Source organism: Acartia tonsa, chromosome 3 (genome assembly GCF_053477335.1).
Source record: "Acartia tonsa isolate MP-2025a chromosome 3, ASM5347733v1, whole genome shotgun sequence".
In the NCBI taxonomy this organism is placed as follows: domain Eukaryota; kingdom Metazoa; phylum Arthropoda; class Copepoda; order Calanoida; family Acartiidae; genus Acartia; species Acartia tonsa.
Window position 1 is genome coordinate 17,901,296 of NC_137262.1, and position 26,376 is coordinate 17,927,671.

General features: G+C 32.2%; 3 protein-coding genes and 1 long non-coding RNA gene across 5 annotated transcripts; 2 read left to right on the top strand and 2 right to left on the bottom strand.

The window, feature by feature from the left end:
* The first annotated feature begins 12 nt into the window (after positions 1 to 12).
* LOC145313521 (TATA box-binding protein-like 1) lies at positions 13 to 6,631 on the top strand. Of its 2 annotated transcripts, none has more exons than XM_080152961.1 (9): positions 13 to 166; positions 556 to 621; positions 933 to 1,045; positions 4,649 to 4,736; positions 4,889 to 4,925; positions 5,148 to 5,201; positions 5,422 to 5,492; positions 5,595 to 5,701; positions 6,137 to 6,631. In XM_080152961.1, exons 1-9 carry the CDS (start codon positions 83 to 85, stop codon positions 6,234 to 6,236), a joined length of 720 nt encoding a protein of 239 aa, XP_080009087.1. In that variant the 5' UTR covers positions 13 to 82; the 3' UTR covers positions 6,237 to 6,631. The 2 variants fall into 2 exon arrangements, with proteins under 2 accessions (XP_080009087.1, XP_080009088.1); XM_080152962.1 differs by having other exon boundaries at positions 5,595 to 5,695.
* Positions 6,619 to 11,926, top strand: LOC145313524 (uncharacterized). The gene is made up of 5 exons (XM_080152966.1): positions 6,619 to 6,696; positions 9,694 to 9,746; positions 10,143 to 10,217; positions 10,808 to 10,916; positions 11,455 to 11,926. The coding sequence occupies exons 1-5, from the start codon at positions 6,631 to 6,633 to the stop codon at positions 11,551 to 11,553; spliced, it is 402 nt and encodes a 133-aa protein (XP_080009092.1). The 5' UTR covers positions 6,619 to 6,630; the 3' UTR covers positions 11,554 to 11,926.
* Positions 11,927 to 12,153: 227 nt separating this feature from the next.
* Positions 12,154 to 14,438, bottom strand: LOC145313527 (uncharacterized). Its single transcript, XR_013877363.1, has 4 exons — positions 14,329 to 14,438; positions 13,514 to 13,567; positions 12,920 to 12,973; positions 12,154 to 12,311 (listed from the first exon to the last, which is right to left on the bottom strand). It is a non-coding gene; the product is annotated as an uncharacterized LOC145313527 (long non-coding RNA).
* A 2,862-nt stretch (positions 14,439 to 17,300) lies between these two features.
* On the bottom strand, positions 17,301 to 25,136 carry LOC145313530 (3'-5' exoribonuclease 1-like). The gene is made up of 11 exons (XM_080152970.1): positions 25,009 to 25,136; positions 22,977 to 23,140; positions 22,132 to 22,197; positions 21,992 to 22,038; positions 21,348 to 21,461; positions 20,693 to 20,786; positions 20,282 to 20,352; positions 19,201 to 19,314; positions 18,770 to 18,837; positions 18,247 to 18,396; positions 17,301 to 17,587 (listed from the first exon to the last, which is right to left on the bottom strand). Exons 1-11 carry the CDS (start codon positions 25,085 to 25,087, stop codon positions 17,328 to 17,330), a joined length of 1,227 nt encoding a protein of 408 aa, XP_080009096.1. The 5' UTR covers positions 25,088 to 25,136; the 3' UTR covers positions 17,301 to 17,327.
* Positions 25,137 to 26,376: the final 1,240 nt, after the last annotated feature.

The window sequence follows — 26,376 nt, forward strand, 5'->3', positions numbered from 1 at the left end:
TTATGGAATTGCCATCACAATTTACAGAGTTTTTCAATTCAAATATTTTATTAAAAATACAGCAACTATTAGAATTATAAAGATGTCTGAAATAGAAGTTAATTACTCCTTTGCCATTTCATCCATGTGGTTCTCAGCTAAGTTGAAACATCTAAACAAATACAAGGTAATCTTTTTTAAGGCGAGAAGGGTTTTACTAAGAGATCCCGCAAACAAAGTTACAGGAAACTAAATGTCTGAAGATACGCAATTTTTGTCTATTTTTTACTTTTTCTATTAATAGTTAGGTTCCTATAGAATACATGGAAATAGTGAGAGATTCTTGCATACCCTGAAAAAATATTTATCACAGCTGGCTAATATAACGGTACCCCCCATTTTTCCTATTATGACTTTAACCTATCCACTCCCGTGACCCTGGAGAAACGTATTGACCAATATCCAAGTATTCCATACCTATTTTCTATTGTAAACTACATTTTCATTAAATTCCAATGGGCATCATATGTTTTTCTATTTCAACTTCATACAAATATTTTATTGTGTTTGCTTTAGATAGATTTAGAGAGTCTGCACAACAATATCCCAAAATCAAGTAGCCATAGAGAAGGGAGTGTTGAGGTGAATACATTTTATTTTTAAAAGCTTGTCTAGTAATTCAATAACAACTAAATTGTACTCGCTTTTAGAATTATATGAATAACTATGGAATTTACAAATAAATAGGAATTATATCCAGTTAAAAAAAAGATTTTATGGTAAGAAAAACAATAATATTATCACATTTCTGATTAGATAAAATAGTACCATAGAATGTAAAGAAATGTATGTGCCCCTTCAAAATGCTCACTGGTATCCTATGGAAGCCTTTTCCATTATTATGTTTAAATGTAAAAAAAAATGTTTTAAGTAGGTAAAATCTATTTATTTAGGTAAAGTTTCTGCCTAACAAAACTGTTGTGAAGGTCACAAGTTCTGGAAAACTCAATTGTATTGGAGCTAAGAGCTTAAGGGATGCTAAGCTTTATATGAGACAAGTTGCAAGGTAGATGTTTATTGTTCATAAATAAATACTACATAAGGGGGGGGGGGGGTGCGTAATGACATAAGCTCTTAAACCGTGAGCAAAATGGTCTAAATATTGAGCTACACCCTTCAAACTTGGTATATAAGCCTAGTCCTATAGGTATTACATCTAAATGGCAAAAAAATCCAAAAATTTTTATTTTTAGGTTAGGTTAGGTAAGAAAAACCCTGCGGAAATGGGGTTTTTAGGCTTTTTTTGATCTATTTTGATGTGGAAACTTGTCTTAAATTGTTTTTTCTTAGGGTTTTAACTTAAATACACTGTATCTATTCATATGGACATTATTTAAGATGATTCAGCAAGTCGGGGACCGACCCCAGGGGGCTAGGTGGGTGGCCCGCAGGGGTTAAGTTCTTTTTTCCCAATATATTTGTTGTGATACATCAAATTATAGGTTTTTTAGGTCAAAGAACTCAAATTCAGAGCTAAAATAAGCATTAGACTAATCTGAAGTTAGCCCCAGCGGGCTAGGTTGGTGGCCCGCAGGGGTTAAGTGCATTTATTCTAATATACATATATCTTGTCATATATCAAACTATAGGTTTTTTAGGTCAAGAAACTCAAATTCTGAGCGAAAATTAGCATTAGACTGACCTGAAGCTAACCCCCCCGGGCTAGGTTGGTTTTCTGCAGGGCTTAAGAGCATTTACCTAACCTAACCTAGAAACTTACTTATATTTTTACAGGTTTTTTTCTTGGATAAACTGTGTCTATTAATGAGGACTTTATTTAAGATGATCCAGCAAGTCGGGGACCGACCCCAGCGGGCTAGGTGGGTGGCCTGCAGGGGTTAAGTGCATTTTTACAATATATATGATGTGATACATCAAATGATATGTTTTTTAGGTCAAAGAACTCAAATTCAAAGGTAAAATAAGCATTAGAATAATCTGAAGCTAACCCCAGCGGGCTAGCTGGGTTGCCCACAGGGCTTAAGTGCATTTTACCTAAGCTAACCTAGAAACTTACATTTTTTATTTTTTTTAGGTTTTTTTTCTAGAATAAACTGTCCATTCATGAGGACTTTATTTAAGATGATCCAGCAAGTCGGGGACCGACCCCAGCGGGCTAGGTGGGTGGCCCGCAGGGGTTAAGTGCATTATTTCCAATATAGATCTTGTTATATATCAAAATAAAGGTTTTTTAGGTCAGTTAACTCAAATTCAGAGCTAGAATGAGCATAAGACTAATCTGAAACTAGCCCCAGCAGGCTAGGTTGGTGGCCCGCAGGGGTTAAATGCATTATTTCCAATATAGATCTTGTTATATATCAAAATAAAGGTTTTTAAGGTCAAGAAACTCAAATTCAGAGCTAAAATTGGCATAAGACTTACCTGAAGCTAACCCCTGCGGGCTAGGTAGATTTTCCACTGGGCTTATGTGCATTTTACCTAACCTAACCTAGAAACTTACTTATTCTTTTTGGTTTTTTCCTTGAATAAACTGTGTCTATTAATGAGGACATTATTTTAGATAATCCAGCAAGTTGGGGACCGACCCCAGCGGGCTAGGTGGGTGACCCACAGGGGTGTAGTGCATTTTACTAAAGTATGTGTTGTCATACATCAAATTATAGGTTTTTTATGTCAAGAAACTCAAATTCAGAGCTATTTTAAGCATTAGACTGACCTAAGGCTAACCCCCGCGGATTAGGTGGGTGGCCTGCAGGGGTAAATTTTCCAAATTATGTGTTTCGTGAAACTACCCCTTTGAATTTCTGGACCTAAAAAATCTATAATTTTATGTATGACAACTAAAAATGCATTTAACCCCTGCGGGCCACGCACCTAGCCTGCTGGGGTCTTAAATATTAAATAATGTTCTTATAAATAGACACAGTTTATTCCAGAAAAAACCATAAAAAAACAAGTAAGGTTCTAGGTTAGGTAAAAACTTGCAGGCAACCCCCCTAGCCCGCTGTGGCTAGCTTCAGATTAGTCTGATGCTTTTATTAGCTGTAAATTTGAGTTTCTTGACCTTAAAAACCTATACTTGGATGTATGACAACACATACTTTTAAAAAAAAATGCATTTAACCCCTGAGGGACACCCACATAGCCCGCTGGGGTCGGTCTTCGACTTGCTGGATCATCTGAAATAAGGTCCTCATGAATGGACAGTTTATTTGAAAAAAAAACTAAAAAAAAAATATTAAATGTAAGTTTCTAGGTTAGGTTAGGTAAAATGCACTTAAGCCCCGTGGGCTACCTATTTAGCCCGCTGGGGTTAGCTTCAGATTAGTCTAATGCTTATTTCAGCTCTGAATTTGAGTTATTTGACCTAAAAAACATATAATTGGATTTATCACAACATATATATTGGGGAAAATGCACTTAACCCCTGCAGGCCACCCACCTAGCCCGCTGGGGTCGGTCTTAGACTTGCTTAATCATCTGAAATAAGGTCCTCATGAATGGACAGTTTATTCTAGAAAAAAAACCTAAAAAAAATAATAAATGTAAGTTTCTAGGTTAGCTTAGGTAAAATGCACTTAAGCCCTGTGGGCAACCCAGCAAGCCCGCTGGGGTTAGCTTCAGATTATTCTAATGCTTATTTTAGCTCTGAATTTGAGTTCTTTGACCTAAAAAACATATCATTTGATGTATCACATCATATATATTGAAAAAATGCACTTAACCCCTGCGGGCCACCCACCTAGCCCGCTGGGGTCGGTCCCCGACTTGCTGGATCATCTTAAATAAAGTCTTCATTAATAGACACAGTTTATTCAAGAAAAAAACCTGTAAAAATATAAGTAAGTTTCTAGGTTAGGTTAGGTAAATGCTCTTAAGCCCTGCAGAAAGCCAACCTAGCTCGGGGGGGGGGGGGGTTAGCTTCAGGTCAGTCTAATGCTAATTTTCGCTCAGAATTTGAGTTTCTTGACCTAAAAAACCTATAGTTTGATATATGACAAGATATATATTAGAATAAATGCACTTAACCCCTGCGGGCCACCAACCTAGCCCGCTGGGGCTAGCTTCAGATTAGTCTAATGCTTATTTTAGCTCTGAATTTGAGTTCCTTGACCTAAAAAACCTATAATTTGATGTATCACAACAAATATATTGGGAAAAATTAACTTAACCCCTGCAGGCCACACACCTAGCCCCCTGGGGTCGGTCCCCGACTTGCTGAATCATCTTAAATAATGTCCTTATGAATAGATACAGTGTAATTAAGTTAAAACCCTAAGAAAAAACAATTTAAGGCAAGTTTCCACATCAAAATAGACCAAAAAAAGCCTAAAAACCCCATTTCCGCAGGGTTTTTCTTACCTAACCTAACCTAAAAATAAAATTTTTGGATTTTTTTGCCATTTAGATGTAATACCTATAGGACTAGGCTTATATACCAAGTTTGAAGGGTGTAGCTCAATATTTAGACCATTTTGCTCACGGTTTAAGAGCTTATGTCATTACGCACCCCCCCCTTATAATATTATGTACCTACTGTATTTTTAGAGACATTGACTTTATAGAAGCAGATAATACATTTTGGCCCCACATCAGTTATTTAAATTACAATACTTTGATTTTTAAATTAGATTCTGATATTTTGCAGGTTTTTGCAGAGGCGCCAGCTGCCGAGTATTGAACTTGGTCCCATAAGCCTCAATAATGTCAAAGCAGATGTGACTTTTCCATTTCAGGTCCAATTCTTGGATAGGCTCATTATTTTGACACAAAATAATTGAAAATTAACTAAAATATTTGGAAGTTGCTTATTCGCATTTTCTTGAGTAACTATGCATTATGGTAACCTTTACTTTATGTATTATTATTAAACCATTATTTTTTTTAGGTAAACATTGCCAAGATTGTTCAAGACTGTGCTATAGGTAAGTTTATTCAAGTCTAATAAATTCTTTTCTGAAAAATTATTGATCTTTTGACTTTAAGAAAACTTTCGACGTCTTTTTTACAATGTCTTTTTATTTGTTTATAAAATTGCTTGACAAATACCTATTTCACATCTGTTGGTGGCAATTACCACTAGGTTTTATAGCTAACAATTTAAACTTTCTCATTTATTATCTTTTAATTGTTTTCCTATACTTTAGATGGAACATATGAGCCTGAGATTGACATGCATTGTTTCAGGCAGAAAAGTGCAGAAGGAAAGGGTTGCAGTTTTATTTTTATATGTTTCTTTAATATCATATGAACATAAAGAGTGCAACACAGGAAAACATCTTATTTTAGTATTTTTTTCTATTTATGGTAAATAATTTGCACAGACTTAATAATTTTAATTTAACACATATTTTTACAAGAAAATATATTTTTACTGCTTTTAATTGAAAATATAAAGTTTAACTTAAACCCTGAATTTGTAAGGTTGGTCGATTAGTCTGTGGTACACCGGCAAAATGGGCATTCATGCAAAAACTGTGGAAATGGCAAAGGTTAGTAAAAATATCAGTAAAAAAATAAGAGGGGAAGGTTTCAATGCTCAAAAAAGTGTAAAAGGGCTAAAACATTTGTACTGAAACTTATTTATTTTGTAGGAAGTAGCCGAGGATTTTGCGTACCAGCTGTACCCGTACAGAATACCTGACCAACAGCTGTTGCAACAACAATTACAACAACATTTGCAACAGCCGCAACCAGGGACAGGGATAATCATACTGAGAGAAAAAAATGTAGAACACTGCAACCGACACAGTGGCTTATGTCTGGAACCCAAGGAATTATTAACTAGAAATTGTTTTCAAGTATGGCCTCGAAACCGATTAATATCCGCTAGATTAGAACCTGTTCTAAGCTAAACTGAAAAATTATGTATCTTATCGTATTATATCCAGTTTTCTACGATTTTAGCCCGTGTCTTAGGCATCTCGGGGCTACCGAAACTGGTTTTAATCTTATAATTGTACATTTTTATATCCACGGAAAGCTGTTTATGATACGATGCGATAAATTACTCTTATTGACCTGCCGAATTTCTAGTCCATGTCTTTCATCCTATTGATATTAATTATAAAAGTCAAACATTTTTATGCTTTGCTACCTATTGATGTTGTTGATTCTTTATCCCTGTTAATTGTGTAGAGCAAGAACAACACACTTCAACGGAAGATGAACAACATTTCTCAACTGATCAAGAATCCATCATTGAGCAAGAATCAACCAATGAACATGATGATTAATGAAGGAGTGAATATGTGATGTCTGATGAAGATGAACAGCTATACCTGTAACTTTTCTGCAATTCAAAATAACCTTATAAAAATATAATACAAAAATATTTTTAAAATCTAAACTGAATTCTGAAATATTTTTGTGCGAATAGTTTTGTTTTCAGGAAAGATTTCCTTGCTTGGTCATAAAGTTCACAATATGAATGTTTTTTCTCAACACAGTTTGTTATTATTCCTTGAATAGAAGTTATTCAATTTGTCTTTTTTTTTACTGCCAAAGTAAATCTAAACAAAATAAAAACAAATGTTGATACATATTTTGTATCATATTTTAAAACATTTTTTTCACAAACCAGTGAAGGCTTTTAACCTATCTGTTGTTATTTTTTTTCAGAATATAAAAATGGAGAATCAAGAAGTAAAGATTGGTTGTAAAAAATGTGGTTACCCTGGACATTTTTCATATGAGGTATCAACAGATTATTTATTAAATTTTTTTTAATTATGACGTACAATTTTTGCAAGATACAGGGCGACCACTGCATACTATATATACTATTTATACTATATAGGATGAATTTGGATACTATATCATACTATATGACCAAAATTTACTATATATACTATATATTTTAACCTTTACTTGACCAAAATTTACTATATATACTATATAATATTACTTTTATATAACAAAAAACTAATATTGTCAGTTTTGTGACAACGCCTCTTAAGGAGCGTTTTGTCTTATTTTCACAGTAGGTTTTCTCCTATTTCTAGCCAATGCGGGGGGCTCAAAAGATACTGTGATACGACTAAAATGCATAAAGATGAAGAAAATCCTTTAAAATATATTTTTGTTTGTGATTATGATATAAATATCAGTTATTTTTCATAGAGTTAACTTAAGTGTGAGGGGTAAGTTTTACCACTTTCGCTTACTCAGTGATTATTAGGCTAGGTATTAATGTGAGACTATAGGGTATTTGGGACAAAAATTTACTTTTGGGTAGTAGTTCACTTATATTCAATATTTTTTTGGGTAAGTTTCCAGGTTCAGGTAGGAAAAAGGTGGTTTCTGGACAGGTAAAAAAATTTTAAAATTTAGAGATCAACATATTAAACAAAATATGCATCTTTCAGGATGTTATTAACATAATCTGAAGAAAAAAATTAAAATTGGCCTCTAAGTTCTGGTCCTGCAGGCCACCAAGTCAACTCTGGACTGGTAAAAATTCAATTTTTTTTGTTTGATGAGTTAGAGGTCAACCTATAAAACAGAATATGCATCTTTTTGGATGTTATTTACATATCTGAAAAAAATTGAAAATTGGCCCTTAGGGTCAAGCTCTGCAGGCCTCCAGGTCCATTCTGGACAAGTAAACAATCAAATTTCTTATTTTAAGAGTTAGAGGTCAACTTATAAAACAGAATATGTATTTTTTTGATCTTATTAACATATCTGAAGAAAATATATAAATCGGCCTCCTAGTTCAGGTCCTGCAGGCCTTAAGGTCCACTCTGAACAGGTAAACAATCAAATTTCTTATATGAAGAGTTAGAGGTCTATTTATATAACATAATATGCATTTATTTGGATAATATTAACATATTAGGATCCAAGTTCAGGTTCATTCAGGACAGGTAAAAGACTCAAATTTTTTATTTGAAGAGTTCAAGTTCAGGCCTCCAGGTTTTCTCTGGACAGAGTCTACATGGAAGCCTGGAGGCCAAGGGGGGGGGGGAGTTCTGACACATTTGCATAAACCTGGTATATAGGCTTTATCTTTGGACTGAGAGGATAGGTTATTAAAAATAAAATCATTGTTATATGATGAATTTTCCCAAGTTTTAAGATTTTTTGGATAGGCCTCCGGGATCTGGAGCTCCAGGCCTCCAGGTGGTCTCTGTACAGGTAAAAATGAAAAAAAAAATTTAAGAGTTAGAGGTCAACTTATAAAACAAAATATGCTTATTTTTTAATGTTATTCACATATTTGAAGAAAGAAACATGCAATTTTTTTTTCATATGCTGACCTCTAACTCTACAGAGACCACCTGGAGGCCTGGAGCTCCGGAACCTGGAGGCCTATCCAAAAAATCTTAAAACTTGGAAAAATTCATCATACAAGAATAATTTTATCTTTAATAACCTATCCTCTCAGTCCAAAGATAAAGCCAAAATACCAGGTTTACGCAAATGTGTCAGAACTCCCCCCCCCCCCCCCCCTTGTATTTTATCTTCAGATATGTAAATAACATCTAAAAAGATGCTTATGGTGTTTTATAAACTAACCTCTAACGACATAAATAAGAAATTTTGATTTTTTCCTGTCCAGAGTCCACCTGGAGGCCTGCAGCATCAAACCTGGAGGTCGATTGCCATTTTTTCAATAAACATAAAAATAGCATCTATAGAAATGCTTATGTTGTTTAATAAACCTCTAACTCCTTAAATTTAAAATTTTTATTTTATTCATGTCCAGAGTCCACCTGGAGGCCTGCAGCTCCTAAACCTGAAGACCAATTTTATTTTTTTCTTTCAAATATATAAAGAACATCCAAATATAAGCTCATTTTGTTTCATAAATATACCATTAACTGTTCACTTAGGGAAGTTTTATTTTTACCTGTCCAGAGTCTGCAGGACCAGAACGTAGAGGTCGATTTTAATTTTTTTTCTTCAATTATGTTAATAACATCCAAAAAGATGCATATTCTTTTTTATAAGTTGACCTCTAATTCTTCAAATAAGAAATTTTAATTTTTTACCCGTCCAGAGTGGACATGGAGGCCTACAGAACCAGAACTTGGAGGCCGATTTTAATTTTTTCTTCAGATATGTTAATAGCATTCAAAAAGATGCATATTCTGTTTTATTAGTTGGCCTCTAACTCTTCAAATAAAAAAATATCTATAACCTGTCCAGAGTGGACCTGGAGGCCTGCAATACCAGAACTTGGAGGACTATTTTAATTTTTTCTTCATTTATGTCAATAACATCCAAAAAGATGCATATTTTGTTTTATAAGTTGATCTCTAACTCTTCAAACAGAAATCTAAATTTTTTACCTTTCCAGATAGCCTGCAGCACCTGAACCTGAGACCTATCCAAAAAAATGATAAAATATATGTGAAATACTAACTAAAAGTAAACTTTTATCCTAAATAACCTATAATCTCACATTGATACCTTGCCTAATAATCACAGAGTAAACCCCTTATATGTGAAATTGCTTTGATAACAGCTATGCTTTTAGTTATTATTGATGATGTATGTATATTGTATATACTATGTATTACTAAATAATTCTAAGTCCGATACTATATCATACTATATGAGTTTTAAAAAATATACTATATATACTATATGGATAAAAAAAATATACTATAAAAATACTATATTTTTTTGTTTTCGGAGTGGTCGCCCTGAAGATATTTTAATATGATATAATGCTCGTTTTTTTAGTGTCGAAATCATGTGAAGTTGGCACAAAATCAAGAATTAACATTAGATGTCAGGTATTCTTAAAATTTTGTTTATCTGCCACTCTCAAAGCCCTTGCTTTTCAATACTAGTGGAAACGTGAGAAAGTCGATCCTTACCTAGTTAAGATTTTAGCTTTAAAAGGAGAAAGTAAAAAAATTGGGGGAGGGAGAGGGGTGGTTCATTTTTTTCTAGGGGCAATTTCTCTTGGGAGGCCGTTTGTAAACTCAGCAAAATAGTTATAAACCTTCCCAGGACTTGTGAGAAACTTAAAATAAATAGCTCTAGAACTGTTGTAATTCTGACCAAGAGTGTCAGCAAAAATGACTTCTCTATAATACATTTTAATTATTCCAGGTTAAAAATATTTTCCACATAACTTCCTGTCCTGCTAACAATTTCGCTATGAAATATAATAATATTCAATTTAGTTCAACGTCAAGTGATTCAGACTCCGACACAACAACACAAGCTATGAGGAGATATGAATTAGAAAGAAAAATTAGGTAATGTGAATATCACCCCAATACCCTCAACAAAGAATAAACATCTCTCAAACCTTAAAGATAGTTTCACTGAAATACTAAATACTAAAGATTGTTTATAAATACTTCTTAACATGTCTAGAAGCTTTGAAAGGGGACTATGCAGGAACGAGAGTAAGTTTTTTTTAGTACCTTCCAGCATTGAACCTAAGTATTTTCTTTCAGTATATACTTGTTCACAGTTAATCATTGCTATATTAACGTAAAAAATTATGTTTCACCACTTTAAGTTGAAGAAAAGTAAAAAATTGTCCAGTGTTTTAGTCGAAATTCTATCAAAGGTTTTGTTGAGGTCAAGGTGTTTTTGATTGTCGATCGTCAAATGCTAAAAATAATCCAATAGTTCATTAATGTATGTTGGAATTATCACCAATATAGATTGATTTTCACACAGATAATAGATAATGAGTATTCTCATGTGAATCATCAAATTAAAAGAATCACCACTTATACCACTATAATATAAGATTCATTACTGGAAGGTACTAAACAATCATCATTTGCTCTTATTCATGCATAGTCCCCTTTCTTTTGTAATTTATATTTTATAGAGAACGCGAGGCTGAAAAATTACGTAAGAAAAAAGCGAAGAAAGAGAAATCTAAAAAGAAGAAGAAACATAGATCAAGATCAAGAAGTAGTGATGGCAGTAGTAGCGAGGTAAGGAGGAGCTTTGTCACATATAAATAACTTCAATAATAATAATAAAATGGTATTTCTATCTTATGAATGAATATAGATAGAATACGTAGATATTGTTAGAGATTCTCGATTACCCTGATAAAATGTTTCTCCTAGCTAGCTAATATAACGATATTCCCATCCCCCTCCCTTATGACTGTATACCATATCTTCCCTTACCAAGGAGGAACGTATTGACCAACATCTTAGGACTATGTTCCCCTGTACTAATATCCACGAAACACAATATCCGTTATCTAATAAAATAAGATAATGTAGGCCTTATTGCATAGAAAAAGTGTTTCATTATTCTTTTTTTAAATCTCTGCTAAGCTGTATTTTATTACATTCTGTCAATTGATTGTTATAAAAAAAAAATATTTACTGAAATACTGAAAAATACCTTTTTTCCTAATGAAATTTATTTAGCTTTTTTATTTGACAAAATTTGCATACTTTTGTTCTTTTATTAAGCAAGGTTATAAAGCAAAGTTGGCCAAACTATTTTTAATTTAAGGACGAAAGTTCCGAGGACGAAAAGCGAAAGAAGAGAAAAAAGGACAAGAAAAGAAAGAAGAAGAAAAAGAAATCTAGTAGCTCATCTGATTCTGATTAATATTCGTTGCAATTATTAATTGTGCTACATCATACTAAATTGTACCTAAAAATATAACAAGGCATTTCGCGCCAATATTGTAGCTTGGCTACTCCTTCACTCTTATACCCAACTAATTTAAATTTTTGTAAAAGAAAAAAACAGAAAAAATGGATATATTTCTGTTTAATTTTTAAAATTGGAGGGATTTTTAGGGGATAGAATGTCAGACCTTTGTATTATTTTTTTTGCTGTGCTACTATTGTTACGTTGTCATTCTTGTTTTTCCATATACTATACATCAACATTTGTAATTATAGATTTTACTCGTAGTTTTTATTCATTATTTGTTTACATTTATGAATTAATAAACATGACAATTGATAAATAAAAACATAGTCACGTCTTTTACTTTAGACGCGTTAGAATTAAGAGAAGAAATTGCTGGATTGCATTAGTGTTCAATCAGTATTAAAATAGGAATTTTTTATTAAAAAAGATATCTATTTTGCCTTTCTTTCATGCCAATCAATTAATACCTAAGCTATTTTGATTTGCTTTTTTATACATTAAAAAAAAAAATTAATATACCTAATATTTTTGTATGTGTACTGTATTATAAGGAAAAAACAAACATTTGTCTTCATAATACTATTTTTTGACTGGAAAAAAAGTTAGCGTTGAGATTTGTTTGCATCCATGTCTTACTTCTCAAAAAACTATTCTCGAACTTGCATATCTTGCATGTTCATGCTGATTGCCTCCACTTCAAGATACTTCTGAAATTAAACAGTGATTACAACATCCATTATAAGCTTAGCACACAAATCAAAACATTGCATAACAGATGGACAGAAAAGTTAGGTATAAATTATATTTTCATCGATATTATTTTGAGAAAAATAAAGGAATTATATTAGCCTACGTAAAAAAGTATATCATAGTTCTAATTAAAATTAAAAAGCATAATTGACAAAGAGCTAGACAAAGTTGATTGATGTAAATTCCCTCCTTCCCCCTATTGATTTAAAGGGGTTGTTGCACGAAGTGTATTTTAACTTGAATTTAGTGAACTGCATATTATTTTCTGTTTAATAGTTCAAACTACATCTATGTGACATATATTTGAAAGAATTAAAATTTTCTACTAGGTATTTTTAGAAATATCAAGACTTGAAAATTATGTTTTTTTTGGATATATGCAACTAATATGGCTGTCCTGTTTTCATAAAACCAGCATGATGACTATTTTGGTTGTGCCTAATTGATTTCTACTTATTGTAATACAAAATTATATGTTAGATGGTATTCTTGTAGCTTTTACTTGCAATCACACTTTTAGATGCACTTTATGCAACTATCCTTTTTAAATGTTTTAAAGGCTTACCTTGTGCTGTTTTCTAGCGTCCTTTATCTCCCTGGCTTTCATTCGGTTTCTCCTCTTATCAAGAAAAATTTTTGTCAATTGAATTAAATGAAAGGTTTTTAATTTTTTTTCGAACCCACTATTTTTATTTCAGTCTTAAAAAGAATTTTTTTGTGGGGTTTGGGCATTTTATTTTTTTTTGTTGGGGGGGGGGTAAGGAGTGTCACCCTCCCAAGAAAATAGTTATAAACCTTCTCGGGACCTATGAGAAGCTACCCTGTAAAGGAGAATCTGATCGGTTCAGCGGTTAGCGAGATCCTTTGGTACAAACAAACAGACAGACAGACAGTCACCGTTCTACTTTGTATTAGATATAGTTAGGCTTTCTTATGCCGCTTACAACGGTGTGCTGGCATGATGAGTATGTTCTAATATTTTATCCCTTTGTTCAACAAGTTAGCGCCTTGATTGTATTTGTGAAGTTACGATCCAGTTTTGATACAATTTCAATGGAACCAAAAAAATTTTAATGAATTTGTACTACTTTAACATTGGAAACAAAGGGCAGCTACAATTAATTGAAAACACTTGTATTAGGAAATTTCATAATGATACCCTTATCTCATTTTCACGTTCAAAGCTATTGCCCACCGTTTCCTCGACCATTTTCTAAATGTAATGATGATTATGTACAACAACAAAAAGATATGTTACAATTACTATAGAAACTTCATTCCTAGTCCAAACTATATTTAGACTAGGATGACAACATTCAAAAAAGCGAAGCCGTGAGACGGTCGGACAAACGATCATTGACACTTGTAGAGTGTCATAACTGAAAATGCAGAATATTAAGTCTAAACAAAATTGTAAGTAAATTTGTTGCAAACATTTTTAAAAACAGGATATTTTTAAGACTTGGCTATAGAGATACTTCACTTATAACATTGTACCTAGTGGTAATAGAAATCAGTACTCCAAAAATCAGATAGATAGGACAATTATAACATACACAAATTTGTTGTCAAATCAGGATGTTTTAAATAGACGTTCTTGTAACAATTATAGAGTTCCTATCTTCCTAAACCGTACCTAATTGTTATCGGAATTATCATTCAATGTTTGAAATCGATAGGACAATTTTTACCCGTCTTAATTAACGAAAAGTCATCTGACAGGCGTACGGACGGACCGACCGACCCTAACTTCTGAAAAGCTTCGCTTTTGATTTAATTATCTAGGGACCGACATAAAAGAAGCTTCACTTTAAGAAGTGGAGTTCCATATTCTTTTGTAGCAAACAGCCTTAGACCCTTTTAGACATGGCAGCATAATTTTTTTTTATGTTAAAATTTATGTGTCTGCCTTTGCCTAGAGCATGTTCATTTTAGCTATTTTTATCTAGAATATATAATAGAAAAGATCTCTACCTTTTTTACTAGGAAGATATGTTATCCAATGCAAGGTTGATTTTTAACTAAAAATTACTAAAATCTAATATCTGCCAAAAATCAATCAAATTCAGGATTGGTTGTTTTTTAACATAAAAGGTAAAAGGTGTAAACTTTAAACTTGTACACTATTCATGTTAAAAGGGACAGTACTAAACTTTAATAAAGTTAACTGTTTATCCATGTTTTTAGTAGGGAAGCTACTTTATAATTTAAAATTTCCATATGTCTTAAAAATTTTGGGACTTTCAGCTCCTGTAAATGATAGAAGTCTTGTCAACATTCCCATCAATATGGAGCATAATTAAGTATGAAATAGCCATGTCGTTGGGACTGCTTTTAGGCAGGTTTTAAGCTATTTCTATATTTTTCAATGTTTTTATATAAAGCAACTGCCATGTCAAATCTCAGAGCTGTAACTCTTTATTTAGTTGAGTTCCTTTGACTTTCAGTTTTGGTTTCAAAAAGTGTCACTTCAGCCCCCTCCCTTTAAATATCAAATATGTATAGTATTTTTATATGTTTAGTGGAGATAAGATAGATGAAGTAGCTTCATACAACTGGAAAACAAGCCCCCATAATATGAAGGCATCTCATACACGTGGACTTAGTTTCATAACCACAATTATATAGTAGAATTAAACGCAACCAAAATATATTTTACCATAAAATCTGTTGAAAAAAGATAGTTAAGACTATCAGGATATATGCATAGAAAATTAAATGGTAAAGGATAACATTTGAGTTAAAGGATATATTAAATATCAGATTTTGTTTAAAATACGAGAATCTTGTTGATTATAATACCCCCTCCCCCCGGTTTAGGCTAGGGTGTGACAAATTTTCGGGTTTGCATCCCCCTGTGCACGCCACTGCTTCTTATAATTCTCATCTGTTGACTAACAAAAAAAATAAGCTGCTTTGAATTTAAATGCGACCATTTTTAGTGTTACACGAAATGTCTTGTTTAGTCTTTAAAAGAAATATAAGTAAAGCTTCGCTCTCTTGAATGTTTTCATTTTTTTTGAAACTTCATTATGGTCCCAGTTCAACGTTAACAAGGAAAAGAACTAATTCTCAGGGATGAGAGAAGTAAAACGGCGTTAAACCTAAGTTTTCTAATATTTTTATCCCAAAGATGCCGAAAGCATTCGATTTCGAAGCGATATAAAACTTTGGGCACCGGAATAATTTACTGTCCATTATCCCCCTTCCACCCTGGTCCCTGATATCGTCTCATTTAACCTTTCTTTTTTTATGAATGAAAATTTCGATGAAAATGTGCATCTAGCAAATCATAAGATAGGTGATCAAATGTGTTCGCGTGTATGTTTCTTTTCAACTCAAAATAACACACCAATGCACAATGGGACAAAAGTCGTGTTTTTTTTCGCCCAAATTTTTAATATGCTTAAAAATAAAAAGTATGATAAAAATGCGAATTTTTTACACAAAGAACTATAAAGATTCCCATCAACATGTTTTTATTAGAGGATTTGTTTTTGATGTTGACCCAAAAAAATCAAAGATTTTTTCTATCGAAGCTACTACTATGTATGTCTTACAGATACGAATTTGGGAAATAATATTTACTCAGCTGCTATCAAAGCTGGACCCTTAACTTTTCTTGTCCAAATTCCCAAAATTCTGACGCATATGTACATCCATGGTAGTCGTATTTTTAACATCTAAGTTAAATTTTCCGTCGTCCTACCTACGAGCTTTTTGTGTTATTTATCAAATTTATTTAGATGTTTATTTTCTATGAATTTTATTATCTCTGAAACTAGTGATGGGAATCCGGATCCGGAATCCGCCCAATTTTCGGCCAATTTTGGAATCCGAATCCGGAATCCGTTTTTTAAAGCGGATTCCGGATTCTAAATTGGTAGGCTAAATTTGAACACAATAATAGTGTCTGACTGATTATGACGTAACAAAAAAAAATTAGCCAATGAGAGGCCACTATAAATTTTACCATTGGTCAATAACGGCCTCTCATTGGCTAATTTTTTTGTTACGTCATAATCAGTCAGACACTATTACTGTGTTCCTAAATTTAATTTAAATAGGTTAGAAAATACCAAGCACATTTTTAGGACATACGTAGCACTTCAATTTTTTTCTACATAACAAAGGGGGGAGGCGAAAGTGACACTTTTTGAAACCAAAACTAAAAGTAAACAAAGGAACTCAACTAAAAATAGAGTTACAGGTCTGAGATTTTGCATGACAGTTGCTTTATAGGGGTAAAATATGGAACTGCGAAGAAACGGCGGCGCAACCGCCAAAAACCGCCGTTTCCCGCCGAAGTTTTTTAGACTTTTCTCGGCGGTTTTCGGCGGTTGCGACGCCGTTTCTTCACAGTTCCATATTGTACCCCTAAAAAGCAACTGCCATGCAAAATGTCAGACCTGTAACTCTTTTTTGAGTTGAGTTCCTTTGACTTTTAGTTTTGGTTTCAAAAAGTGTCACTTTCGCCCCCTCCCTTTTAATAATTACTAATAGTAATGTAATGAAAATGTTTTAGTTATGCTGGAAGTCAACACTTTAAAAAAATCAAGGCTTCAACCAAGTAACATAGTCATAAATTAACGAAAAAAGCTATCCCTCTGTGACGGACGGCCTTTGAAAATACTGCTAGAATCCGGAATCCGAATCCGCCAAAAATAAGAATCCGGAATCCGCAAGAATCCGTCACTTTTTTTGACGGATTCCTTCAGAATCCGGAATCCGGCCCAAAAATTCGACGGATTCCCATCCCTATCTGAAACATTAATGTTTTTATCATTCTTTCTTTTTCTTCCTCTCTTTTTTATGACTATTGAGATATTATGACATTTAAAATTGATAATTAACTTTTTCTGTTTGTCAATAGTTTTTTTTGGCTTCGCTCTTATCGATGTTGCTTTCCTTCTTCGTTAAATTGCCTCAAATATTACAATTAAAACTAAAATACGCAATCAATTTATTGTTGACTATCTTGCATCTGAGTCATTAATATCACATTGTTTGGCAAAGTTATCACCACAGATATCATTAATATCTTCATTAACATCATCTTCATTTGTAGAGTATTCACTGTGAGTATCTTCATTTGTACCTTCATTTCTATTGTCAGAATCACTCTCAGATTCCTGGTGGTCGAATGTTTTAAAGTCTTTGCATTTCTCAAGCCAAAGCATGGCGTCATCTTTATTAACCGGAGCCATGGTGGATAACCACCGGTCTTTGACGCCTGAAACAAATATTTCAATATTATCAGGGATAAAAGAATAAGACAATGGGCATTTAATTTATTTATATAGTTCTAACTCAATTCACTTGTCTTCAAAACTAGACTTATCTACAAAAACTACAACCAATCAAATAAGCTAAGGCAAACTTTATTAACTGTTAGTGTTTGTGTTCATGATTTAAGTAAGCTCCATCTGCTAGAAGTTTATAATTTTTAACGGCATTCTGTGTTATTGTTATTACCCAAAGTCTCAGAGCCAAACTAAAAAAGTTGCATTAATTCTAGTACCCAAAGTCCGAGAAAACCAAAAGAATGGAATCCCATCCATATATTACCAAGTAGTAACTTGAGAATGTGTTTGTGTTGTATTTTATTTAGGCCCATTAAGATCTTAAATAGTGCTGATAGTTCAACTTTTTAGAAAGTAATGCCCCAAGTTAAAAACTAACTCTAAATTATTTATTTTTATGTATGACTTGAAATTAATTTAAATGTAGGGGGACAAATTCAAAGTTATTGATGTTAGATAGATTCAATAATCTAAATGAATGTGGGCATATTTACTAAGTTACTCTGGCATATGATTACGGACTGACTAATAAACAAGCAGTCCTACAAAATTAGTTTAGTTTTAGAATAGCTGCACTTTTAAATTGTACCTGCAAAACAAATCTGCTCATTGACCCTGAAATTGCAGCCATCATTGAGGAGCCTGGTGACCACCCTGGCAATGTTGATGGCATCGTCCAGGCCGCAGTGCGGGGACCCCTGGAAGGCTAGACCCATCCAATCAAGCATTCCACTCAGACCTAAAAAAAAAAAAACAAGGGTCTAAGGCAGAATGGCTGATAAATTAATGTACATCCCAAATGATGATTTACAAAATCACCCCTTCTGTATATTACAATTATTAGTTGCAAGTTTGGGCACTTAATAAACTTAATAAACCAACCAATTAAAATTTAATAAAAGTTCCCAAACTTGTTAAGCCAACGAATAAGAAAAAGTTATAAAAACTTTGGGGACAGGCGTATTAAACAACCCAATGTCCCCACTGTAATATAAAAAACCACGTAAGTAACAATCAGACTTTTTTTTAATGTGCTAACCCAATAGTATTAAAAGTATTGGGAAAATGTAAATACACTACGTCTTGTTACAAAGGCATAAATTAAATAGCACCTGTAACTCGAACACCAAGATTAGCTCTCTTGTAGAAGTTCAAAAAATGCTTCCTCACATTTATCCACCTAAACAGAAAAATCCTCATATAAAAGCTTATCATATATCCTTAGCTGGATCTTTAAATCATTTTAGTGGTGAGCCAGATCGGTGTGCGCAAACTTTACACCAATGAGAGCACAGCATTTTATGAAATGCCGCGCTGTGATTGGCTGAAATTCGGCTCACCCCGATCTGGCTCACCACTAAAATGATTTAAAGATCCAGCTCAGGGAATGTTATAACTTTTTTAGGGGAGGTTTTTTGTTTTTTTTAGGTTTGTTTGTTTTTTTTAAATTAAAAGAGATACGGTTTGGGGGGATGTTGACAACCACCATTAGAGATTAATATGTATTAAGAAAGAATCCCCCCAACCCCCCAAAAAAACTTACTTGCATGCCCATTTTGGAAGTTTAATATTTTCATGCTGACAGGATAATAAAAGAAATCGGGCAATGTCAAAAGGCCCATCTGTGGCTACTGCGAAGGTGTGCTTTGTGCCTAACCTAAATAATATTTGAAACTATAATAATTTATCAGGTTAATAATAGTATAGCATGGTTGTAAAATGTCTACGCCAGGGACAAGGGACCAGGATTCTTACATAAAATTTTTAGTGAAAATTTCTTTAAAATTAACTCCTCCTCCCCTTCCACACCCATTTCCCTTTAGTTACAGAACAAAACAAGTTTTACGCCAATGAAGTATCTAACTTTTCAGCAATTTAAATTTGGGATTCATTTTTTGAATAAAGGCCCCTGGTCTATGCTTAAAATAATGTTATAGCAGAAAACAAGAATTCTTAAAGCTCCGACTATCAAAGTAGTTAAAATTGCCTTTAAAAGTTCATAGACCATATTTATAGATTAGATTTAAACAGGGATAAGAAAATGGAAGATAATTTGATCTACACCCCCAACGAAAAATTAAATTAAAATTATCCTTTTGCATTGAAAGGGATTGGTGAGATAGTTTTAAACAGTGCAAGTTTGTATAACTCAAACAATATTGAACAAAAGTCCCCACTGCTTTTAAGCCAACGAATTAAAGAACATATCTATAAAACTTTGAGGATAAATATGTATAATTTACAGTTCAATGCCATTTACCTCCCTACTTTGCCTGATTTGACAAAGCTACGGAGGGAGAGGTTTGTAAAAAGTTTTATATTTTATATGACAAAGTTTCAACAGTATATTTCTCATATTTAAAGCTGAAGTTGATCAAACACCAGAATGGATTCTTTAAAAAAAATAATTAAGGTCGCTACATCGCTGTTGAGGAAAAATTGTTTTTGTGTGAAAAATCCTTCAAAATCACATAAATATCTACAAAAATGAAATAAAATCATAGAAGGGTTAGGTATTAACATAAGATTTTATTAAATTTTTGTAGATTTTTTAAGTGACTTTGGAGGATGCAACGACATTATTTTTTTAACAATCCAACCCAGAAGCATTATTAAAATTTTACCCCTTAGATCTGAGCCAGTCTTCAAATTGGTTTAATACTGTTAAAAAGTCATCAGCCTTGTCTACAGTTTCCTAAACAGGTTTTCAATTATATAAAAAGCTCTATTTGGATTTAGAAGGAGTGTTGATTATTCTCCTCCCCCCCCAAAAATTTTTTTGAAGTACATTAGATTATTCCCTCTAAACCTTACACCCATAAAATAAAAGTTCTTGAATATATTAACAGGAAGGGTATCATTTACAGTGAAGCTTTATGAATTATAGTATCAGGATATCTTTCTATTCTTTTGTCTGTCTATAGCGAATTTTGTGATACAATAAAAAAATCTTATAAAATTTCTTGTTTTCATGTATAAATACTTTTTATTCATCAGACAAAAAGGAAAATTTTATCTATCCAATTTTTATTTACCTGTTGAATTCCTGTTAACTCTGTGCAAAAAGTAGATAATTTCGGGTTTATCTTGGGTTTCACATATTTCTGCCATTTGTCTACTATTTCACACCTAGGAATTGTCATTTAGATGTTACAAATAATATTTTAAAAAAAAATAATAATATGTAGGTAACTGTTATAACTTAAAATAAATTGCTAAAAAATTAAAAGAAAATTTATCATATTAGACAATGAATACGTGGACATTGTGACAGGAGAATTTCTGTGGTCAATTAAAATTGCTTGTATCGTCCTCAGATATTGGTCAGTATCGTTATATTAGCCAGCTGGACAAAAACTTTATCAGAGTATGCGAGAATCTCTTACAATATCCACGTATTCTATATCCATTTATTTAGAAAGAATAGTTATTTCTCGCATCGTATTATACACGGCTTTCCGCGGATATAGAATGTACAATTATAAGATTAAAACAAGTTTTTTTAGCCCCGAGGTGCCGAAGGCACTTGCTAAAAAAACTGGTTTTAATATTATGATTGAACATTTTTATATTCGTAGAAAGCTGGATATAATTCGGTGCTAGACATAGTTTTTACGTATGAATGAGAACCGGTTCCTATCCACCGGATTCGAATGAATACGAGAAACACATTTTCTAATGTCAACTTACTTGTCCACATCAACAAGGACGGCTGGAAATTCAATAATTTCATGTGGATACTGATGGTTACGCTCCTCTTCACACGTGGCTTCAAAGTCAATCACTAGAATGTAGTCAAAGCCACTGAACAAAAGATAAAAGGTTAAATTTGACAGGTCTAATTATGAGGAATTCAGCTTAGAAGGGAAAGGGGGCCTTTTATTATAGTCAACAAAACAACAACACTTAAGGCATATATTTTTATATATTTTTATAATAGTGAGGTACGATTTAGAATGGGTGGCAACTCTATGTCCGTTACCAGAAAGTCCGTACGTCCATTTAAAACATGTTAATTTTTTGACTTTTTGACAACATTTGTATTATAAAATTTTCCTATTTTTTTGATTTTTTGAATAATAATTCCTATGAAAACAAGGTTAAATATTATAAGCAAAGCATCTCTATAATTTAATTAAATTCTAAAATTAAAGTATGTCCTTATACAGTATCCTGTATTTACGCAATTGTGCAACAAATTTATGTCCAATTTGTTTAGACATACAAATTGATGATATGTTCATTAAGATCTGACACTCGTTCGTTTGTCCTTCCTTCTTATTTTAGAGCTTAGCTTTTGGGGATGTTGTCATTCTTGTTTTATCAAAAATTACCTTGTAGATCTAGATTCTAATAGTCCGGCAAAACGAAGGATTTTGAACTAAAAGCAAACAAATATATTTAAAGAATAACTGTCAAACATTGTTCATCTTTCATTTTAAAACATAAACTACGTACCATAAAAATGCCTTACCTTAAAATGTTGTTTTAACCTCTGAATGACAACTCCTCTCTTCCCTGTTCCGTTAATATTTTCTTCCTAAATGAAAAAATGTATATCATGCTTCTAAAGATTTTTTTATTTATACATCATATAAGAAAAAAAGCTATTAATATTAAGTAAGACGTTCGTGATATTAAAGTATTTTCATGTACAAACCTCTTAAAACGTCTCAAAATTAATTTCCAATTCTTTAATTTAAAAAAAAATCAAGATAAAAAATTGTTAAGATATATAAAAAAAATACGAAGACAAAAACATCCTTCAACTGTGCATGGCACATAGACATCCTGTTACTGCTTGGAACAACTGGAATCTATTTTCTCGTATTTATTCGATTCCGGTGGATAGGAACCGGTTCTCATCCATACGAAAAAACTATGTCTAGCATCGTATTATATCCAGTTTTCTACGAATATAGAAATGTACAATAATAAGATTAAAACTAGTTTTAATCTTATAATTGTACATTCTATATCCGCGGAAAGCCGTTTATAATACGATACGAGAAATAACTATTCTCGTATTCATTCGAATCCGGTGAATAGGAACCGGTTCTCATCCATACGAAAAAACTAGCATCGTTTTATATCCAGCTTTCTACGAATATAAAAATGTACAATCATAAGATTAAAACCAGTTTTTTTAGCCCCGAGGTGCCGAAAATAATTGTACATTCTATATCCGCGGTAAGCCGTTTATAATACGATACGAGAAATAAATATTCTAATGCTTTTGGTTAAAAAGAATGAAAATCCGATGAAAATTCTCACACAAACATCATACTACTTTGACATTTAGACATTCAAATAACTTACTCGGCAAATCCGTCTCAAATCACCCAAATATAATTCGTTGAGGTCGTGATTTTTCTTAGATATTTGGCGATACACGGCTAGTTCCTCAGCCGTTTTGATTGGTTCGCTAACAGGTGACGGTTGTGCTTTTTCATTCTTCTTTGGACTGGCTTTCTTTGACTTATCTAAGAGTAAGGGAGATAGGAATAATGTAAACTTGTAGAGATACACCCAAACTGCAAAACAAAGTCATTTTACATTAAGAAACTTCTTTAAAAGTTAGTAATCACATAGATACAGCTTTCTATAAATAGATACTAGCGGCTTCGCCCCTAGCCTCTAGGGGCTTTTTTCCCTAAAGGTTCAGAGGAGAAATTTAAAAAAAATTACATTTTATTTAGATGATTTCTGTATTTTATAACATTTCATAACTTTTTATAACTCTTTATAACTTTTTATATTTATTTATATTTTTAAAAACCTTCGAATTTTTTTCTCTTTTTTAATGTTTCTAAAAATTTCTTTGCCATTAGCCTTTTTGGGGCTTCGCCCCTACAGGAGAAGGAAGGTTTCACAATCTTTTTAATTTGATAAAACAAAGTTTAAAAGAAGAAAAGAAATTTAAAAAAGAAAAAAATTCAAACATATAAAAAATATAAAAAAAATAAAAAAAATGTATAAAAATATATAAAAACATAAAAAAGATTTAAAAGGGGGGGGGGGCGAAAGTGACACTTTTTGAAACCAAAACTAAAAGTCAACAAAGGAACTCAACTAAAAAAAGTTACAGGTCTGAGATTTTGCATGGCAGTTGCTTTATAGGGGTACAATATGGAACTGTGAAGAAATGGCGGCGCAACCGTCAAAAACCGCCGTTTCCCGCCGAAATTTTTTTTGCCTTTTCTCGGCGGTTGCGCCGCCGTTTCTTCACAGTTCCATATTGTACCCCTATAAAGCAACTGCCATGCAAATTGTCAGACCTGTAACTCTTTTTTTAGTTGAGTTCCTTTGACTTTTAGTTTTGGTTTCAAAAAGTGTCACTTTCGCCCCCCCCCCCCCCCCTTAGAAAGAAAAAAAATTTGGGGGGGGGTTACATTTCTTGGGGGGGTTGGGGGTGTCCCACACTCCAAGAAAATAGCTTAAAACCACTACAGGACCAATATGTATATACCCTAAAGAGAAGAATCCAATCGGTTCAGTGGTTACCGAGATCTTAAGCTTCAGACGGACGGACGGACATCATTCTACTTTGTATTATAGATTAGGAAGATCAATTGAAAAATATTATATATCAAAATCTTTTTTTTGGTCAATCAAATGCCACATTTTCTTTTTTTTTAAATAAAATTTCCTAAATATGACTTCTGAATAAAAATTTGATTTATATCCATAAAAGCTTTAGTCTAAAATATCTTGAAAATAAATATCAATTAGTGTCTTAGAAATCTAAGGTTAGGTCAATGTTTATGGTTTTTGTGCCCTCAAATGGCTGGGGTGAGAAGAGCTTGGGTGTTACTTTTACTATAGGTACCTAATGCCTCTAATATCCCAAATAAAACTGCTATAATTTTACTATACAATTTAAAAAATTAATTATTTTCAGTTTAACATTATCGAAGCATTTGAAAAAATTTTCAGATTTTAAAAACAATTTTCAGGTATCATTAACTTTAAAAAAAATGTTGTCTTTAGTTCTTTTTTAATAAGGAATACACCTATGTAGTGAATATTATCGACTACTCCTGTTTTAGTGTTAAAACTCACACCTTTATAGAATTTTGCAGAAGCTACAATTCCCTTTATTCTCATCTTCCCCCTACTCATCCCTTGTTGTACCCATTTCTTACAGGAATCATCATGCCAAGTTTAAAATAGGTGTGCAGTGACAAAGCTAACATGCTTAAATTAACGACAAGGGCTATCAGTTATGTACAAAAAAAATATGATCGCAGAATCAATACAGTAATGTAGCTTTTCATAGTCTCATTGTGATATAAACCTTTATACCTATTTAGGAATACTTAGCATATTATTACACCTTTGCGTTCTTTACCTGTTAAAGGATTCGCGCGTTTTTGTTCAGCCTTGGCGCGTCTATGTTCAGCTCTGAGTGCATCTCTATATTCTTGCATGGTCCTATTAACATTGCCTACAATATCTGAAACGAGTTTTCTAAAATATTATATCAGTAACATGTAAATTTGAATCCTTTTTATAATATTTTTAACTTCCAACAACAACATGCTAAAATTCATTAAAATCTTATTGGAATTTTTCCCCTTTTATTCTTATAGTTTAGGCAATTATTTAATTAGGTAGGTAGTCTTCATGTTTCAAACGATATTTATAAAATAAAACAGAGTATTTTATCGCAATATTATGTAAACTAAAGCACAGATTAAACTGTAAAAATTGAAACAAAATAGTAATAAACATTCGCAGAACAAACGTCTATATTTTGCAATAATAATAATGAAATTATACAATATGACACAGTATAATATGATTAGATGAAAACTGGGTCCAATTATTATAGAATCACAATTTAACAATGAGTAATGATGTTTTAAATCATATTTATAGAATATTAAGTTAACATAACAAAGATTAAAAACAACAAAATTTAAAACACTTTTAATAGAATTAATTGTAAAAAAAAAAATTCTTAAAGGAGGAGAAGGAATAGAGATATCATATTCAAGGTATAAAGAACACTAAATAACCTACAAGAAAACTGAAAATTCATACTTAAATTTATAAAAATTTTCTTATGAAATTTTTAGCCTAGTCAAAAGAAATAAAAATAAAAAATCTGGTTTAAAGTTTAGTTTTAATGTATCTCATACATATAAAGATTCATCTTTTCTAGTTACTAATAAATTTCATTAATATATTGATTATGATATCTTTATAATCGCCGCACCCCTATTTGGATATTGTTAGTTAAGCTATCTAAATTTCTATAGTTAATTAGCTCTTTAGTTAAAATTAAAGCTTCTAAGTAAAAATAAGCATAAACGCAATGTTTAAAGTCTGACAAAATGTATGGCAACAAAATGAAAACATTTATATAAATAACACAGGTAGAATTATCTCGCAGCTGCAAACAATGGCATGAAAATTGTATCTACAGTATAATAATATTTACATTATCAATATGCAACATATTTACAATTGGAAAATTAGTTTTTTTTAATATATTTTGTAACATTTTTATTTGTAAGATGACTATATTAGTTTTTTTTTGTCAAAAAGACTAGCTTAGAATTAAAATAATAATTATGGTAATAAGAAATTTAAAGAGGACTATCCACGAACAAGAGCACGTGATTCTAAGTACCTTCCAGCATTGATCCTGAGTATTTTCTTTCAAAATATAATAGGTCACTAACAATAATTAATATATTGACGAGAAAATTTA